The 19,370-nt window shown below is 37.9% G+C and overlaps 3 protein-coding genes across 3 annotated transcripts; 2 read left to right on the top strand and 1 right to left on the bottom strand.

The window, feature by feature from the left end:
• Nucleotides 1–7: 7 nt before the first annotated feature.
• Nucleotides 8–3,755, top strand: LOC149678239 (glutamate-gated chloride channel-like). The gene is made up of 11 exons (XM_089837016.1): nucleotides 8–67; nucleotides 154–235; nucleotides 328–418; nucleotides 492–577; nucleotides 648–715; nucleotides 1,183–1,418; nucleotides 1,863–1,945; nucleotides 2,030–2,173; nucleotides 2,293–2,377; nucleotides 2,569–2,842; nucleotides 3,203–3,755. Exons 1-11 carry the CDS (start codon nucleotides 8–10, stop codon nucleotides 3,515–3,517), a joined length of 1,524 nt encoding a protein of 507 aa, XP_089693142.1. The 3' UTR covers nucleotides 3,518–3,755.
• Nucleotides 3,756–7,775: 4,020 nt separating this feature from the next.
• On the top strand, nucleotides 7,776–12,145 carry LOC149678238 (cytochrome P450 4V2-like). Its single transcript, XM_089837015.1, has 11 exons — nucleotides 7,776–7,968; nucleotides 8,849–8,958; nucleotides 9,038–9,123; nucleotides 9,206–9,405; nucleotides 10,234–10,303; nucleotides 10,792–10,915; nucleotides 10,981–11,136; nucleotides 11,197–11,370; nucleotides 11,452–11,518; nucleotides 11,739–11,918; nucleotides 11,979–12,145. Exons 1-11 carry the CDS (start codon nucleotides 7,776–7,778, stop codon nucleotides 12,143–12,145), a joined length of 1,527 nt encoding a protein of 508 aa, XP_089693141.1.
• Nucleotides 12,146–12,630: 485 nt separating this feature from the next.
• Nucleotides 12,631–17,862, bottom strand: LOC149678237 (nose resistant to fluoxetine protein 6-like). The gene is made up of 13 exons (XM_089837014.1): nucleotides 17,562–17,862; nucleotides 16,832–17,070; nucleotides 16,652–16,766; nucleotides 16,491–16,578; nucleotides 15,727–15,827; nucleotides 15,482–15,658; nucleotides 14,623–14,897; nucleotides 13,712–13,791; nucleotides 13,514–13,636; nucleotides 13,320–13,440; nucleotides 13,072–13,252; nucleotides 12,867–13,009; nucleotides 12,631–12,810 (listed from the first exon to the last, which is right to left on the bottom strand). Exons 1-13 carry the CDS (start codon nucleotides 17,860–17,862, stop codon nucleotides 12,631–12,633), a joined length of 2,124 nt encoding a protein of 707 aa, XP_089693140.1.
• Nucleotides 17,863–19,370: the final 1,508 nt, after the last annotated feature.

Raw genomic sequence — 19,370 nt, 5'->3', positions numbered from 1 at the left:
ACGATGCATGTCTACCCAAGTTCTGGAAATTGCATTTTCTGTTCAAATAGCGAGCTGCCTTTGCCGTGTATTTTAGTGCATTTATCGACGGCTATTATTTAACTTGTCCTACCATGTCGCTCTGAGAATAAAGTATATTTTGCTACCTAATAGCGAACCATTCGGTATAAAAGATTCAGGATCGACCAATTCGGGACTCCACCGCCCCTTAGGTTTTCGTGTAAGTCCATATACTGTAAGTTACAATTTATTAACTTTAATATTTGATTGTTACCAGTTGTTACTTATGAGTTTTAAACTTTAATTTATTTATTCCCGATAAATTAGACTGTTCATGGAGATTTGACATTGGAAACACCATGATCATTAAAGATTTAGTTATCTTTTCATTTTTAGGATTTTTTTATGGGCAAATTACGTAAAAAAATTTAGTTTCAAACTTTTGTTAAGTAATTTCGAATGCTAATAGATCATCGATAATTTGTTTGCAGTTTCGGTCAACAGGCAAAAGAAGTCATCGATTGGAAATTAGTAAAACCAAAAGTATGTGTTAATGACGAAGAATACACACAATCCTGTGAGTACTAAATCACTTTCTGTTAATTAGGAAATCTCAAATTATATTAATTTTTTAACATATAATTTAGCATCGCCGATTATTGTAACCGTAATATTACACATCACGTCAGTCTACGATATATCCGAAGAAAATATGGTAAGGTTTATGGCTACATCACGGGGGTAGTGGAGAGGGTCAAAGTAAGAGATGGTAATTTTAACGACACCATCGCGTCAGTATCTCACGCGCACCTACCTCCAGTGCCTCGGCGCACAGAGGAGGAGCCAGAGGTCACGTGATCCGTTAAGAAGGAAATTTAAAAGGGTAAATAAGAAACGACGGTTAGAACAGTGAGAACGTTCTCCGCGGTTGCCCTGGTGGTGGTACCAGTTTTGTAAGGGGGCTGACGGAGAATTTAGTCTCTCCGACCTCACTGGCTACATCTGTGCTGATGTGGGTAAACCTTAGAGAAAGAGAGTTCATACCACGTAGAAGAAATATATGAATTCTTGGTTACAACGAGTGGTCCTTTGCTTTTCTTATTACTCAAAAAAACAAATACCTTCAGTCTATAATTTACATTTAGACTGAGGTTTTTAATTGTTCTTTTTCACATCGAACAGGAATTCGGACTGCAAGTATTACTCCAGGAGATGTGGACAGATAGTTCCATTAACATTACCGAGGCTCAAGTAGGATGGCACAAAACACTTCCTTCTTTCATAGACAAGTGCATTTGGAAGCCAGATACAATTTTTCATAATGCTAAGAAGTCGAGATTATACGAGGGCACTTTACCAAATACCTATACAGGACTAACTAATTTAACTGGAACCCTTCAAGCTCTTCGAAAAGGGCGGTAAGAACTTGTTGGTCCTTTCTTTCACTCGCCCTTTAAATTTGTCTTCCTCGATTATTGTGTTAGTTAATTTCAGTTTTTCAACTGACATAAACCAAATCCTTTCTTTTAATCTAGAACCTTGGTTCTTACCATTAAAATGAAATGAACTGAACAGCCACAGTTAGGCTGTAATACTTTTTCAACACCCCCTTTCCAAGGATGCGGATCACTTAAGGTTCGGTGGGACGCTAGAAAATGAAGGAGGAATACTCGGGAAAATCGCGGGTCTATTTCTCTCATATTTCGCATCATCCACCGCCCGCCATTTTTCCGAGTATTGCATCCCACTTTCTAGCGCCCCACCAGACCTTAGCTGTTCCACAGTTAGAGCGCCTATCTCTCCTACATTCCGCATCCTTGCTCTTTCTAAATGATAAATAGGTATTTAAATTTTAAAATCAGGTACATGCTGACGGTTAGCTGTAGTATGAAATTCCATCTATATCCAATGGATAAACAGTTCTGCTCACTGGAAATCGGACTTCGTAAGTGCTTCGCGGTTCTGTTATAGCAGACGACTCCTTTCTTCAGCCGTTGTCCCTACATTTATTGTTTTTTTAAATGTATAGTTGCCTCAACCAAGTCAGAAATTCGCCTTCGGTGGTGGAATCACGTTAGGAAATTAAAGCCTTTCAACGGAGTGTATTACGAAAACAAAATTAAGCCACTCAACTTTGACATAATCTTTCTCAATACCAACATTACAACGTGGCGTAAGTAATGCTTTTAGAAGTGTGGGAAATTGACCAAAGACATTGTTTAAAAATGTCTACCACTTTTCAAGTTTTGCAACAGAATTTTTAACTGATGAGATTTGCGTTAACTCTTTCAGATTTCGGCTCTAAGGAACTGCTAGTTGCAAACGTGGTCTTTGTAAGATCTTTAATGGCCAGTATTGTAAACACTTACGTGCCAAGGTACTATATTTCCAATTAACGATATAGCTACAAGAAACATATCGTTCTCTGTATTTCTTCATTAGCTTTAAAAATCGGGAAGATTCAAAAACAGTTAAATATAATATGTATTTTCAAATACAGAAAACGACTCTAGCGCAAACATACCCTACCTATAGACCAAACTTAACCAATAATTACTTACGGTTTAGTTTTCTTGTCGTTTGTTTGTCATTCGTGTCTTTCTGGCTTGACGTCGCGGCTGTTCCTGGACGTGTAACCCTCGGAGTGACGGCCATTTTGACTTTGGCAACTTCGATTACTCAGGCCCGTGGTTCATTACCAACCCTCGATTACATGACGGCCATGGATGTTTGGCTCTTGGGTTGCATGATAACCGTATTCCTCTCCTTGATTGAATTCACTCTGGCCCAAGCTTGGAGTCGACATTCTCCAAACTTAGTTCGTAGGACGATAAATACTAACGTATGTACCATTTCTACTAACGTAGTAAGGACTCCCATCTCTTACCTACCACAAGGCATTCCGCTTTAGCGCCCGTTCAGCAGAGAAAAATATGACCCCCCACCTAGAGAGTGAAAGGGAAATTCGTATTCTATCTCTCTTTGCGCATGGGCAAAATTTCAAACCCACTAGAGAGATGTAGTTCCTTCCCCACGTGACCTAGCTATTTCCGCCGTCTCACATGCCTGGGTGTAACTTGTATTTGGTGCCCTGCTTTTTAGCCTAGTTGGCAATCCATAATACGTTATAATTTATACATATCCATGATGCCATTTCAACACTCCGATCATATTAATACTTAATTACTCTGAATTCGAACAGATATCCAAAATTAGAAGAAATAACAACAGATCCTTGTCAAAGAAAGGACAAATGGTTAATGCTTGGTCTGACAATTGTGTCAAAATAAATTACATTAACAAAGACATTGTAAATCGACGAATGAAGACCAAAACCTCAGTGGTTTCAAATTGCTGCAGCTGTCAGTGTGGAAAAGGAAAACCTACTCCAGTACCAAATAAACGAGACAATGCCTTGGATAGAGCATCGAGGATCTTCTTTCCACTAGCTTTCATTGGTTTCACGGTTATGTATTGGGTTCATTTCATGAATTTAGCCTCTGAACTTCACTATTAGTAGGACTTTGTTAGTTTGCATATTAAAACAGTCAATTATCTTTGAGATTTACTTCATCAATGTAAACACCATCAAGTATCGAACTCCGGTTATACACGCGGCTTCAAATTCATGGACACGTGACAAGTGAAAATCAAATATCAATTGATGTTTAAATCACGTACAGAGTGAAATTTCACCTAACGAATTTATGGATTCACATAGTGATCAGTGTCAATAAAATAACTGTAATAATACAGGGTGTTTCTGATAAGTCTGCCATAATTAAAGGGAATGTTCTTTGGGTCAGACTGAGTGAAAATGTCAAAAAACATGGGATCTTAAACATTTAGTTTGTTGTCTCTGATAAAAATAACTTTAGTAATCCATACAAATAGGATTATGATTATTTTTGCCTACTGAATTGCCTATTTTTTAGGACAATCGGTTACATAGTTTGTAATGAACGAGTTTTATGTTAAAACTTAGATCAAATAGTTTTTTCTCAATTCAAAATTTTAAAAGTAGCAGTAGCCCAAGTCTCTTAGCCTAGCCTTGTCAACGGAAGCTATGGAAAGAATTTCCATTAGGCTTCCATTATCTTTGCAAACATTTTCTAAGATCTTCTTCCGCTGGAGTACCTATCCCATCTCTTTCTTTACTTCTTGCCCAGAGATGTCGCTTTAGGGTTTATAAATATTAAGAGAAGGTTGGTGCAGAAACAACTCGCTTAGCATAACGTCCTTGTAAAATATTACCCCTTTAAACATTCAGAGGTAATATAGTTTGCGGTTTGGCCATGTTGTTGCCTTAAGGCTTAACATCCGGTATTTAAACCCAAAGTCGTTAGATGGAGCTTAGAATTTACCAGTCCAACATAGTCCATTTGTTTGAAGTCATGTGTAGTATTTGTTGTCTACATGCCAAGTGATCCGTCTTAACAAGGAGGACGTATAAAAGTGGGGACCGCATGCAGTGGCGTGCAAGCCGTTAATAGAGGCGCACGTGATCGTTGTTGAAAACGAGAGATATTCAAAATTACAACCAAGATCGTGAGGCTAGAGCAAGGAGGCTTGAACGCATGCGCGACAACGTACACGTTCTTGCCTTGAGGTAGTAGCGGTAACCATGGTAACCGTGGAACGGGGGACTACGTGCATTTCGTCGTCTGACTCCGAACATCTCCTCACTTATACATCCTCCTTGATCTTAACCCTATATTAGTCCTTTTGAAAAGGGTCTATTAATTTGTACTTCGATTTGTGGCTATTTTTGATTAAAGTTGATAATTTAGCAAGGGGGAGAACCTTCCCATTTGATCTACTAACCCCGTAACGTGTAGGTGGCAGTGGGTTTTGTTGTTAAAAGCAGCTCTCTTCTTTTCCAAAGTGGAAAAGAGCCCTTAAGCGTAAAAATTCTGCTCTTCAGCTATTTAAACATTCTTTTGAAATTTACCAAGAATTTAAACCCATTTCCGTCAGCGACGTTTTTTCTCTCTATTCCGTTATGAGAGACAAGAATAAAGAAATACGCCACGTATTTAAAGGGGATGATAACTCTGATACCTTAGAGGAAAGAGTATGATGGAGAAGAAATAGTGATGGGTCAAGTCCGACTATGAACGTCTCCCACAGTACCTTGCTAATCGTGTTGTTACAATTTGAACTACTTTAACATAACCAGCTTAGACACACTTCTACCTTTAAACTTACACTTCTGCCTTATTAAAGTTCTTAGATTGGAGGCTATTGAAATTGTCTAAACAAGATGAGCAGGCTGATATGTCTTACTCCTCATCTGTGCCAATTTCACACACCACCTAAACTATACTGTATGTTTTAGACCCCACGTTCTTTGACACTTTTCACTCAGTGAAGACACCTTTAAATTTATGGCAAACTTATCAGTAACAACTTGTACATTTGCGTGTTTAATAGCAGTAACGCAAGGGGAAATTAAGGTTCATTAGATGTGGTTTAGTTGAGGTCACCAAGGCTGGGTCCGCGAACCCTCTAGCTATTAAGCCTTTTCAGAACGTATTATTCTAGACCAGTAACATTTTATCATTGGAATTAAGTATTGTTTTATTAAATTTGAAATTTGTTAAAAATGTTTCTTTCTAAATAAAACATAATGCAAATCACATTTCAAATTTGTGTCTAGACAGATAATAAAGTATTATCTAGTCTTTAAGCCTTTAGGGATAATAAATAACACCACCTTCAAAAAGCGAAAATGTAACACCCCATTATTATATAACCATTTTGTCTTCATAAGTAGTAATTAATTTTGAACCTTGAAAACGAGATTTTTTATTTTAAATGTAGGCCTAGTTTCATATTTAAAATACCAAAATTGACTGTACGCCTCGATAAAGACAGATTTCTCGAGCAAAATCAATATTTTTAAGTTTGGCAATTCTTATAATGTACGGCATCTTTCTAAAAGTGTTTACAAAAGCCATCGAAGAGAGTAGTAGATAGGCATCACCAAAGTTTATAAAATTCTACACTACACACATATTCGCTACCTACATATTGACACGTAAAGGAAAAGTCTCCGTTTATTGGTTTGACACGCGCCGAGTTTCGAAATGCAATTAAAAGGCTTAACGATATTTTTAAATAAAATTTTTTAGTTGCCTCTACGCAGGTTTTTATAGTCTAATCAGGGATAGATTTAATTTTAGAAGTAGGTATGGAGAACAGAGTAATGTGGGCGCGCGTCAAAGTCCTGGACCCCCATCCATGGGACAGGGGGCGGGAGTATGAAAGAAGAGGCGGGAGGGTCATAGCGACAGAGGTAAAAAGGAATTACGTAATTTTCGCCGTCTCCGTCAGTAACGTCATCAAAACGTACTGTTTAAGTGAGCCAATAAGATTATTTAAACTTTTCGTTACGTGTTGGAGGGAGGGGCTCTATACTGGGTATCTATGAGTCGGACTGAATGAAGTAAATCCTAACCGTTCTCCATTCCTACTTCAAAAATTAAATCTATACCTGTTCTAATATATAAAACCAGAACATAACTTTCGTTATGTAACATGATTCTTCCCGGGCTCATGGCACCATTTTTGCGTGCTCTTCCGCTCATCAAACTTCAGATGGGTAAAAATCGCACCGTGCTATTGTGAATTCTATAACTGTTTGGTATTTACTAAATCCTCAGCAATCAAGTAGGCACAAACCTCGATTGTCTTGACGTGGGACAAAAACACACAAGTGTAACAAACCCTTTATGAAAGTTTTCTTTTAAAACTTTTGTTGATATAGCATAGTTGCCATCCTAAGACTTCATCAATCAACGTCGGAAAGCTTCGCTTCAAAGTGATGGATAAAAACCCTTTTCCATGTTATATTATTATTTCTGGGCTTCCAAGCGAGATTGAATTTGCATTAAGACAACACTACTTTCATCTCACGTAGTTAACAATTTGGAGAAGCAGAAGGGGATAATAGAAGAAGGATGACACTCTGTATCCTCTTAATACTTTAGTTATGTAACATGATTCTTCCCGGGCTCATGGCACCATTTTTGTTTGCTCTCCTTGCTCATCAAACTTCAGATGGGTTACTATCGCACCGTGCTAGGGTGAATTCTATAACTGCTCAAATGGTACTAAATCCTCTGTTATATTTGTTATGAATAGTTCCTCCTTGCGGTACCTTTAACAGTGCTAAAATTATTACACGAAAGCCTTAAAAGTCGTGCAGAAAATGTGAGTGAATAATTCCTCGATGTGCAGCTCTCAAATGATTGCCATTTTTCCACACGTAACTTTAGTCGACGCATACTGCCCATGGCGGTAAAAACGTACCGAGACGATATACCTTAATATATATACAATATTTAATGATAGACCCTTAGGTGAAACTTGAAAAAAAAAACCAAAAAGAATTTTTAAATTTTATTTCCAGTTGCAAAATAAAAAAGATAAATACGAAGTAACAGTGCCAGAATATTATAAAACTTCGAGATCTTAATCTGATTTCTTCTTATTAAGAAAGTTTGTAAGAAAGTAATGTCTTTATAATATATCAGCTTGAAATGATAAGTGGTTTTGGTTTGGCTTTCTCCTTAATGACCACTTTGTTAGCCAAGACTAGACTTTCTTATGCAAATTAAGATAAACATTTTTGCTAAAATTTTAATGAAAAACAAATTTAAATTAAAAGATTTGACTAGTTAGACTAAATTAACTCAATCCTGCGTATAAACACCGCGGGTCGAATTGTTGATCACTGCATTATTAGTCTTTCCATCAAACAACAAGCAATCATGTCGCTGAAGATATTACTGTTCGCGTTTGAAGTGATTCATAAATTGATGGCATTTATATCGTCTCTGCTTAAAAGTTTTCCATTTATTTGGAATTCGTATCCAAATTACGGTTTCAAGTCGCTCTTCGCCTTTGGTCACGCCAGATTTCTAAAATTATTTCCACCCGTTAAAGACATCACCTCTACAACTTGTGAGTAATAGACCATTTTAAATAACTTGTTTTATAGATAGAATACCCATATGGAGGTGATGTGAGCCAACCAATACTAGTGGCAAATTCAATTCTGATCATTCAAATATCGACCTTCAATATTCAGGGTGTTGCCGTTAAGTCTGCCATAAATTAAGGGGGATTTGAATGATTTTGAGTCGAAAATGCTCTATGGCAATTCCCCTTCGGGCCACCGTTTTCAAGCTAAGATTGAAATTTTTTACAGATGACCCCTAAAATTTAAGTCAGAAACCGAAATACAATGCTAATTAAATGTAAAATTATCTGAAATGTAGTTAAAGCGAAGCGAGGGTCCAGTGGATCCCCTACAAGTTGACTTTACTCCTGAACTCCGCGTTTAGCTTGGCGAAGGCTAGCGGGCGGGATTTATAAGTGCACGTGTAAATCCCGCCCACAAATGCCTCGTGTATTTGCCAAGCCAAAACTGGAGTAAGGAAAGTCACCTTGTAGGGGATCCACTGGACCCGCGCCTTACTTTAAGACTGTTCTTCCTTACGTATGTCCGACCGTATTTACTTCTCACCCGACTTTTCACTACGAAATGTCACTATTTAAGTTCAATTTTGGAGGATGAAATATAAGCGAGACTGTTCTGACTAGGAGAAATAATTCTTTCCGCTCAAAAAGGCCTTCTAAAATACCTGTTACACACTTTGTAATTTTTCTAACGTACTTTTGATAATAGTCAGAGTTAATTCTGGAATGCTTACATTATTGAGTTACAGCATTTACTAAAACGTACTTGTACTATTCGACGTAATTTATGGCCACTCGACACGCGGAAAATGATGGAACCATAAGCCTGCACATTCCAAATTGAAGATCTTTCAACTTTCAGATTTTTTGGAAACCATTATGGGAATGGCTTCGATCTTTCGTCAAGGACTTTTCGATTTCAATTTATTTCATAAAAATCTCGTAGTATTGGTTGATCCAGATTTAATTAAGGTAAGGGACCTTTCAAAGTGTGGCTACAAATTTGGGACTGACCTCTCTAACTCCCGCCCAATTGACCACTTATTTCAAGGTTGCGCTAACCAATAGCAAAGAAATCAACAAAGCCGACCTTTACAATTTATTCCACATATTTTTGGGAAATGGTCTATTAACGAGGTAAGAGTGAATTAAAAAATATAATTACATATCATATGATCAGGCAAAATTCTAAACAGCAATTTAAATTTGAAATTTTCAGCAATGGGGATCTTTGGAGGAAACAGAGGAAATTGATGAATCCGATGTTTCATCTTGGGAGCATCAAGGAGTTCGTTCCCATGATGAACAAGCACGTCAAAATGGTGATCTCTCAATTTCAAGGAGACATTTCCAAATCTGATTCCAATATTATAGACATATCGGAGTCAATCAAGAAGTGCGCATTATACATAATCATGGGTAAATTGAGAATCCTAAAGCGATGTATCGAAATAAAGTATGGCATCAAGCAGGCAAGACTTCATTATATTACAACCTAGACATATATTAGTTTGCAGAGTGACGCTTAAAGGGTACGCGAATTTAAAATTTCATATCATATTTTCCCACGAAAGTGGTATTATGTTACACTTTCAAGTCTCTACTTTCAAAATATCGAGTTTTTAATATAATTGAACCAAAGTTAATATTTTTAATATCCATTGAAAACTCAAGTTTCGATCAATCGACAAAGTATTGTCGAGCTTGTTCGCCCGTTTGATGACATCACTATGACGTGAGGGAAAAAAGCGCGGGAATCCTATACGCGTCTCGAGCTTCTCGCCAGTCTAAACTCTGGGTCTGATAGCGAAGAGAGTGGCACCATCTCACGTGAAAAATATATCTGTGACGTCAGCCTAAGGGGAACGTTTTAGCCTTTCATCAAAAGTGGATTTGAAATAATTTCATATGAAAGATTTTCAAATGCATATTGCCAAATAACTAGAAATCGGAGAATTAAAAGCTTGATATTTTTGAATTCACAGAAATTAATTCTATCTTTTGTTACATAAATCAGGGGTTTTTCAAACGAAGCTTCTCATTCCCTTTAAGCATGGACTTAATTTTTCCGACACTTGCACAGTGGGAAATAGGTTTAATTTATTTCCCCCTCTTTGACTGGCAATTTTGAGTGACCTTGACATACCAGAAAAATGCTAATCACCATTTACTTTCCGAACTGTTACGTACGCAAATGTTTCAGCTGTCCTTAAGAGTAAAGACAACATTAATAATTTGTTCTTATAGACGCTGTTAATGACATAGATTATCAAAGTAACAAACATCTTGGAGATATCTTTTTCAAAGCCATTAAAAGGTACCATCAAGAAAACTAAATTCATTCCGCATCCACTTTCCCTATTTTTAGCTTTTTCACTTTTATGAAACTGCAATTAGGCCTAGTATAAGCGAAATAAAACGAATTAACGTGAGAAGAACGTCGAACGTCGCGTGGAGTTAAGACGGAATATCTGGTAGGTGGATCCAAAGACGTTAAATGGGGCTAAAGTTACCAGTCCACTGCAGTCCCTTTGTCTGAAACCATAACTAACGCTTTTGTTGACCACATACCGGATGTTCAATTATATTTCGGGCTTTAAATAAAGATGGATACTTTAGAAGACAAGTTAAATATTTTAGTCCACATCAATAAAAAATATAGAGTTGAGGCAAAATAGAGCTAGCATAGTGAGATAATATACTTTTAAGCGACAGTTAAGTTCGACAGTTCAAGGCTCTCCTGAAATTAATCGATTTCTACGCGCCTAATTATTGTGCCCTAACTAAAATCCTCATTAACACTAGTTGCGAAGAAGGCTTCAGCTACCGGTTAGTTCGGCCATGGTTGATGTCGGACAAGATATTCCAAATGACAGCCAAGGGAAAAGATGTCGTAAATGCGGTTAAATTAATTGACGAGACGTTCCAAGTAAGTAGACGCTATTTGAAATTCGGACCTGACACATTCCGAAAACAAACCAACTTTATTCGCAGACGGAGTTGACGAAAGTTAAGGCGAATATGAAAGAGCCCGACGAAAACGTTAGTAATGTGAACTTTGCGGACATAATTCTACAAATGCTTGAGAAAAACCCCGAACTAATGAGCGATAAACAACTACGAGACGAAGCCGTGACTTTCATTGCAGCGGTAACAAACAACAAAGTGCTCTTTAAAATGTGAAAAGGTCATAGGAAATTACTTTCGCAGGGTTTCGACACTAGCGCAACCGCTACTACATTCACCCTGTACATGCTCGGTCTTTACCCGGAGATTCAAGAAAAGGTCTACCAAGAGTTGACTTCCGTCTGTGGAACGGACATCGAAAGAGACATTGAATACACCGATTTAAAACACTTGACCTTCCTCGAAAACGTCATGAAGGTTAAATTTTTGTTCAATAGTTATCGCAAATGTATTACAAGTTTTCCAATATTAAGTGAAAGGCAACTTAACCCTTTGCAGGAATCGCTCAGGCTAAGACCTCCAGTTCCTTTGATTGCTCGCGAGCTAACAGAAGACTTACAAATAGGTTCGTTTTCAGCTTACTACTTTCTTTCTTACTAAAATAAAAAAAAAAAAATTAACATAAATAATTTACTATTTTACCAAGTTCCCATGCAAATAAAGTAATTCAAAGTGTGCTTCTCTATTTTTTCTACGTCTAAAAATTAGAACAGAACATTGGCTTTAATTCACTATCATTTATATTTCAAAATATCTTGATAAAATAATACCATTGCAAATTTTAGGCGAGAAAATTCTTAAAAAGGGTGCTATATGCGGCATCTTGATTCAAGGCGTTCATCACGACCCCCGGTATTTCCCCAATCCAGAAGTATTCGACCCCTACAGATTCAACCCGGAGAACAGCGAAGGAAGACACCCATTTGCCTACATCCCATTTGCGGCCGGTCCCCGCAATTGCATCGGTTCGTCAACACCTTCCTTTCAAAAAATAATAACTTCACTTCATTACAACTGTTTTTCAGGACAAGCATTCGCCATGTTAGAATTGAAAGTACTTGTAGCGAACATTCTACGCCATTTCCGAATCACTTCCCAATTACCGAGAGATAAAGTAATTCCAGCTTTTGATATTGTCACAAAATTTCATGAAATGCCCCTCCATTTCGAGTCCAGAATCCAGAATAATTGAGAATGTTTTTGTATTGAATTTCACTTGTTCAATTTATTTTTTTCTAACAAGTGACTAAACCTTGAAGAAACTATGACAAATGCGCTTTTTTTGAAGAGCCACGTGATAAAATATATTAGTAAATACACAAACATTAGTTGTTCTGAAATTATATTAAATAATTTGAGAGATCAATACAGCCTGAACTATAAAGCTGTCCCACTTATTAAAACCATATAGTTTCCTCGCAATTCAATCTCGAATATTAAAACATTAAACCAGGAAAGCATTGAAGGAGTCGGCATTTTGTGAAATGCGTATCTAAATATCTGAAAGTGCGTTCCGTTTCAAAGAAAAATTATTTCAAACTAGGAAGTTAAAATATGTGTTTTTTAAAGTTTTATTGAAAAAATCCGATACTTTGTATTTTTATCATCGAAGTAAAATGTTTTACTTCATTTTTTTCATTAAACATTATCCTTGAATAGAACCAATCAAACATTGTCTTATAAACGCGAACTCAACTTATCTTTATCCATATCTTTAACACAAGCAGTTTTACGAAATTCCCCTCGGTACCAAGCCCAAAACACACTCTCCAACTCTAGCAAAGGAGCTTCGAAAAATATGTATAGTACGAAGGCCAAGATATGACTGACGCATAAGGTTCCGAAGAAATTGTAGATCTAAATTCACGAAGAGATAAATTTGATCGCGTTCATCAAATTATGTTTCAACTTACAAATGTGCTATGGGAGAGATACAAAGGACCCTGTCTGGAATAAGTGTACACCTGAAGCACTTCAAAGTGAATCAAATATATCATGTATGAGACTTTGAGCAATGGTTGAAACCCTCGCCACGACAACAGAGTGTTCACGTGACCTGTAATTCAAAATACGCTTGTGATAAAGATATAATTATTATCATATATCATCAACAAATACCTCCTTTGCCAATGAAACAAACGAAAACAATCCACGCCACGTATAAACTCCAAACCGGTCTTTGAAAGGCCGCAAAGATTGCCGCTTCGAGCATGGTCCATGATAAACCGGATCCCCACGGGAATATGGCGACTGTAACACCAACGCTCGTGGCTAGAACCCATCCGATAAGTGACGTTAACTAATACAGTGGTGGTTAATTTAAGTTGTTTTTATGTGATTGTAAATAGGCAATAGTCGACACTCACAGTGGCAAGTTTGATTTTTGGATGTCGGGCTAGGTGGGTTCCGAGGAATAACCCTACCGCGTAAGACCCGAGATGAGTAGAAGGCTGGAGGTAGATGTTTTTGAAAAACTGAAATACTAGACTGGCGATATCGAAATATGTGTGATAATTAGTTCGGAACCCTTGCCTCTCCAAATGAGGATTTGAATAAATACCTATAATCCACGTATTGGGCTTGAGTAACTGGTGGATATTGAAAAATGTACGTTATAATTCCGGTGGACAGTACACTTCCCGCTAATAGCAAAGCGAGAAACGCGGTGCCCAAGATTCTTTTCCTATTTTGGAAATGAATTGGAGAGGTTAACAGAGATGTTTTCGATTCTAATGCTCAGGGTTTATAATGAACGTACTTGAACAGCAGGGCGTAATAAACGATACCAACCAGGAATAATTGAATGTCGACGGACACGTACCACGAGTGAGGCAAACACTGGAAAATCATTTAAGGTAATTCTATACTCGTGTTTAGGCTTTCTAGAGAAGCCACTAAAATTTCATTTCAATAAGGATTAAATTTTGGAAACGACAGATAGATTAGAGATAAAGCTAAATTTAGTAAATTAGATTTGGCACCATCTACAGAGCAAGCTCGTTAATTATTTAACGTGGATATGAAGCAGAGGGGGGGGGAGGGTTTGAACATATGTTTTCAGTCTCAACTCGCTTTTCGACAGTGACAAAATTAAAACGATTGGATCTCCCCGATTATTACTTTTTATAACAATGGAGGTTCGGAATTGATAATTTTTTTGTGTTTCGTAATTTGTGAATAGCCCCTTACGTTAGCAATAGAAATAAAGAAATCTTTTCGTTTTTTGTCAAATATTTATCGCATTTGGAATCATAATAGGGTGGCTTAGTGAAATAATGAGTTTATAAGATATGTTTCATAAGTATGACTCTTCGTAATGCTAGAGACTTACTGAGAGCTAGTTCAAGAACGACGCTAGAATTGTCTAAAATCGGTTTTGCAGTTCATCTTCCTATCTGAACTAAGACTTTCACAGCACTTCATCAGGAATTGGTTTTCGAGAATCTATGACCTACCTCAATCACTTCATGACAAACTCTCAGTAACCAGTGACAACTTAAGGCCCACATTTCTTACGAATTTATAGTGAAATTTTGAGCAAGGATGGAGCGTAATTACACAATATATTGGTAAAGTTTTGAATAAAAATCTCGATCATATTTTCAGCAAACAATGATAAAACTATTTTCTGAAGGATAACGTTTTTGGAATGAAAGTCACGATATTTACCATCTTATTGGGTGCAACAAAGTTTCCAACGAACAATATATTTTTCCACCAATTTACTTTGCAACTTTCGACCTTGTCTTCTATAAAAAATTTATATTCGGGTCCAGAAGCCAGTAAAGGCAGTAAAAAACCAACGGCAGTAACGATTAACAATGCCGGCAGTAACCGCCATATTCGGCGTAGCACTCGAACGAAAGGATCATATATTCCGCTGGCATCGTACGTCTGAACTATTTTGTATGACATCAGTGTAGCACTGCAAAAGAAAGGTGGAGCTAAGAACGAAAGCGAGCTTTTCTTCTAGTTATTGTCGTAAAGTGTTCACTGCATCACTGCCTTCTGTTTAATCATGGAGGATGTATAAGAGGGGAGAGAGAGAGATGGGTTCTGGAAAGGGAGGAGCTAAAACACGGGGCAGCTAGTAGCTACCGCGTACAGTGGTGCGCAATATCGACGCACAACTTGCCGTTGGCGAGCCGCACGTTACCGTTTTAGGAAACGAGAGATATTGAAAAATATAAACAAGCTCATTAGGCTAGAGCAAGGAGGCTTGAACGCATGCGCGAGAACATACGCTCTATTTTCGTGAGGGGGTAGCGGAAGGGGAAGGGAACAGTATCGTTTGTTGAACGGGGGACTACTTGCATTTTGTCTGGCTCCAAACCTCCTTGGTTTAATCACTTCTGTCCTGACCAGACTTACGTAATAAAGAAAAATGTTTCCACGGACATTAATGTCCCCATGACAGTAATATGTAAAACACCTTTTGTCATTGCTTTATAGTTGTAGGGGTTGCCTATAAAGTTTAAAAATAAAACATCTATTTTAATACGCAATTGAATATATTAAACTTTGTTACCTATCAAGTTCGTGTCGAAAATAGTGTATGCGTGGAGGAGAATGACCATCCACGTCGACATATATTTTAAACCCATCGTGCTGTCCAATGAAAAAGGTTTGGATGGTGTAGTCCTCATGAATCTCTTGAAGTTCGACAGAACAGAGAATGACAATATCATTCGATAGGCCCAGCTTTCTGCAAACAATAGTCATCATCATTTTTAATGTCATCTATATCTCGACCAATTATCCCTGCGCACTTACTATTTTTATGTACGTGAGCGTCCGGTTCTCGATTGCAATCGTGAATTTCAACCACAATAGTCGACACTAAGCACGCAATTGCAAATGCTGATAAGCCGCATCTGTAACATAAAATCATCATCATTCATTCGTGCCTTGAAATCAACGTTTCGAAATTTTCTTTTCTTATAATAAAGTAAATATTCCATATCTCCAATATCAGAAGTATTATAAGGGACTAGAAGTACTAAGCTAACCAAATTCTTCACTTGGCGAAAGTGAATATTCTTGATAACACACAGACGGTTGGCCCTCTAGCAGCGGTTTATGAATTTTCCCCCCAAAACGTGGGACGCTCGCGGTGGTAGACGGCCGAACTAGATTCAAGCACCCGCTTCGTCCGTGTTCGGCCGCTTTAGGTTGAGGGGAAGGGGGTAGGAAATATTTTTGGAACTCGACCAATTTTTTTCTCAGTCTAGTGTAGGCGCGATGGAAGCTGCATGAAATCCTCAAATTTGTTCACTAGTGCATGCAGGATCTATTACCAATGCTTGAGCTCTTTACTTCTAGTCTCATCCTACTTCTGACAATATGAGCAATTACGTTTTCTTAACTGAAACATAAACACGTGGGAAATTGTTGCGGGTGGACCTCGTTGTGCAATAGAATATTTTACGAAATCGTAATTGCTAGAATATAGAAGTTAAACGCGTAATTCCGAATTCAAATATTCATTAATTAATTTACACGCTCTTTAGTTTGGAAATGAACAAGTTACAACGTACATTACGATGATTTGTACTTGGTCGAGTTGCATTTTTTCTGGCAATTCGCAAGATTCCATTTCAGCATTTATCCCCAACTCTTTCCCCGCTGTAAAGCATTATTCATTCCATATGCTCAAAAACCTATTATCACATTTATGAAAGAAATATAAATTTTATACCCAGAGTAGCTATCTTGGTCAAATCTTCCATTGAGCAAGTGGAAGGTACGCAAAGTCCCAGTTTGGCGGGAAGGTCGTACATTCCGAATAAGTTTTCTCGAAAGTAATTCATTAGCTGAACAATACGATTATGATTTTAATTAGTTTTCAACAATTTTTTGCTTTTATTATTTCAACAACCTGGGTTTCGAAGGTGGCGTTTATTTTTTGAAAAACCTGTCCAAAGAATTTCAATCTGTCAGGTCTGGGTGGTAAGGGCGTTCGAATGGCAAGGATGCAATACTGTCCAGTTTTAGGTGGGACTCGCAGGTACTTATCATCGTCGGGAATTTCTATGTTCAGACATTGTTGATAGTTGCCGAGTGACACCGTATTCCCCGATAACATTCCGCTGTTAGGTTTCGCAGTGGCGTCGAGCACTGTAACAAGTGTAAAAGTGTTAAAGTCTTCCAACGAGGGTTCTAGCGCATCTAGGGGCTATTGAACCAGATTTTCCGTTCGTGTCGTGCTGTTACAATCATAAAAGAAGTAAATTTAATGAAGCAAGGATTACGGCTAATCATTTGTTAATGTGAGCAAATTTCGATGAGCTTTTCACTCATATTTTCCGTACGCCTAGTAAGGGTAATAATTTTAGCTCTGTTTAAAGGCTGCGAGTCGAGGGGCTATCAATTTATAATTTGGTGATTCAGCTTGTTCAACTATTGTTCACACGTCCTACTAGTTTACTCAACTCTAGTTGACCCATTTAATTGAGTCAAAAATTTCTATCGTCTGAAAAAGATTTTCGTAAGATTTCAGGGTAATTATTTTTTTCAATTTTAAAATTACGTTTAATCGAATATTGAGTATACAATTATTTTCGCATTAACGTTGCGTTTTCAAATGTGAGATACGAAGATGTACTTACTTTCAACAGCCCATAGTTTGAGGTCTCTCAAAGCCGTCATAAATTTCAGTAGAGTGCCCAAGCATTCTCCACTTAGTTCAGCTTCGGAACCCAATCTGTAGGCGTATGGCAAAACATTCTTGATCAAAGATTCTGTCACTGATTTCAATCTTTTTTCCAAATCTAATATTTTTAGGTAAGCTTCTTTTTCGGAAACCTCTACTTCTGGGTTTGGCAAAACGCTAAACTTTGCGGCGTCACAACTGATCAATTTCTCGACGATTAAAACGCTCAAGAAAACCAGGGACGTTAAATTTCTCATGCTGCTCCTTTGCTCGGTTTTTGGGTAATGACGAAACCGGTCGTTATAAAATCCTTATATAGAACTTTTCAGTTGGAAAATGTACAGAGAGCTAACAAGTGGCTACGGGGAAGAGATAGTTGACGTCACGCAGCCCCCCCCTCTGGTTGGCATTTTTGCGCGTAGAATACTGTTTCCAACCGTTAGGGGGGATGAACTCCAGTAAGAGATAGACGGGTTTGACGTTTCAGGGTCAGAACTGTTACCTCCCTATTGACATTTAACATAAGCAGATCAACCTCTAATTAGCTATCAACCGCGAATTCAAAATCAAGCGCGATAGGAAATAAATACGGGAAGTTTCCACGATTTTAATCGACTTCTAATTACAATAGACAAGTCATTATTTTAAATAGAATCCGAATATTTGAAATGGACAGGTCGTAATTATTTCTTCTAATCGTTTGTTTTCACTTTGGCATGTTTAAGAGTTCTAAAATTTATCATTAATGGTAATTGAGGAAAAATATGTTCGCCAAAAATTACTTAAAACTTTATATCTCAGGTATATCGATTAAGCAGGGAACATTTCTAAGGCAAAATAAACGTATGGTGTTAGGCAGTTCGACGCATGGGCAGTAAAAATATATCTGTAAGGTACAATTAAATATATACAGTAATAATAACAGTAATTAAGCCGAATATCAAGACAGTTTCTAGAAAATAATTATTGCTACGTTTTTTGTTTGTTTGTTTTTAGCTCTGCGAGTGACGTATGTCACGGAGAGGTTCTAATTTCGACGTGTCTGTCTGTCTGTGAGTCTGCCTGTCTGTCTGTTGTTACACCCCAGGGGACCGCGTTCATAGTTGGCAAATCGGGGCAAATGTGTTCTCAATTTCCGGAGATTCCACTTGCAATGGCTATTACTCCAATGTCTGTCTATCACCACCATCCTCTGGTCATTTGTTACCTCTCCGTGTGACGTAGTCCAGGAGAGGTTCTGTAACGGCCGTGTCTGTGTGTCTGTCTGTCCGTTGTTACACCCACGTGACCGCGTTCGCAGTTTGCGTATCGGAGCAAACGTGTTCGCCATTACCGAACTGCTTTCACAGTCACGGAAATGGCTCCTCTACTTGAGTTCTCACACCACCATCTTCTGGTCTTTGTCCATCCCACACGGACACCAGTCTGTTCTTACTGGCTTCTAATCACCACCATCTTCTGTTCTTTGTCAATCCCACATTGACACCAGTCTGCACTTAAACTGGCTTCTAACACCACCATCCACTGGTCTTCCGTCTATTCCACATAGACACCAATCTGTATCATTGGCTTCTACTCCATTATCATCGTTTGGTTTTAGGATATACGCGGCGATCAGCTAGGGTTACGAGAAAAGTCTAGCCTCCCTAAGGTGGGATCGCCACCAAAGGTTTTCGCAATTGCGCTTTTTCCTTACTTTTACAATGGAAACGAATCGTATATATACCCCAAAATTTGAAGAAAGCGGGCAAGAGGGGTACCCTTC

Source organism: Phalangium opilio, unplaced genomic scaffold, assembly GCF_054372755.1.
Source record: "Phalangium opilio isolate 3A_F unplaced genomic scaffold, DU_Popi_V2 ptg000042l_1, whole genome shotgun sequence".
NCBI lineage: Eukaryota > Metazoa > Arthropoda > Arachnida > Opiliones > Phalangiidae > Phalangium > Phalangium opilio.
This window is presented reverse-complemented; position numbering and strand designations above follow the sequence as displayed.

What these genes read in the sequence shown, in the direction of transcription:
- LOC149678239 (XM_089837016.1), top strand. Translation starts at nt 8, where the DNA reads ATGTCTACCCAAGTTCTGGAAATTGCATTTTCTGTTCAAATAGCGAGC. An exon ending in ATATATCCGAAGAAAATATG is followed by an intron (nt 716 to 1,182) that starts GTAAGGTTTATG and finishes CACATCGAACAG; the next exon opens with GAATTCGGACTGCAAGTATT. An exon ending in CTCACTGGAAATCGGACTTC is followed by an intron (nt 1,946 to 2,029) that starts GTAAGTGCTTCG and finishes TTAAATGTATAG; the next exon opens with TTGCCTCAACCAAGTCAGAA.
- LOC149678238 (XM_089837015.1), top strand. Translation starts at nt 7,776, where the DNA reads ATGTCGCTGAAGATATTACTGTTCGCGTTTGAAGTGATTCATAAATTG. An exon ending in GGAAATGGTCTATTAACGAG is followed by an intron (nt 9,124 to 9,205) that starts GTAAGAGTGAAT and finishes TGAAATTTTCAG; the next exon opens with CAATGGGGATCTTTGGAGGA. An exon ending in CGGTCCCCGCAATTGCATCG is followed by an intron (nt 11,919 to 11,978) that starts GTTCGTCAACAC and finishes ACTGTTTTTCAG; the next exon opens with GACAAGCATTCGCCATGTTA.
- LOC149678237 (XM_089837014.1), bottom strand. Translation starts at nt 17,862, where the DNA reads ATGAGAAATTTAACGTCCCTGGTTTTCTTGAGCGTTTTAATCGTCGAG. An exon ending in ACGCCACCTTCGAAACCCAG is followed by an intron (nt 16,767 to 16,831) that starts GTTGTTGAAATA and finishes CGTATTGTTCAG; the next exon opens with CTAATGAATTACTTTCGAGA. An exon ending in GCCCAATACGTGGATTATAG is followed by an intron (nt 13,441 to 13,513) that starts GTATTTATTCAA and finishes CGATATCGCCAG; the next exon opens with TCTAGTATTTCAGTTTTTCA.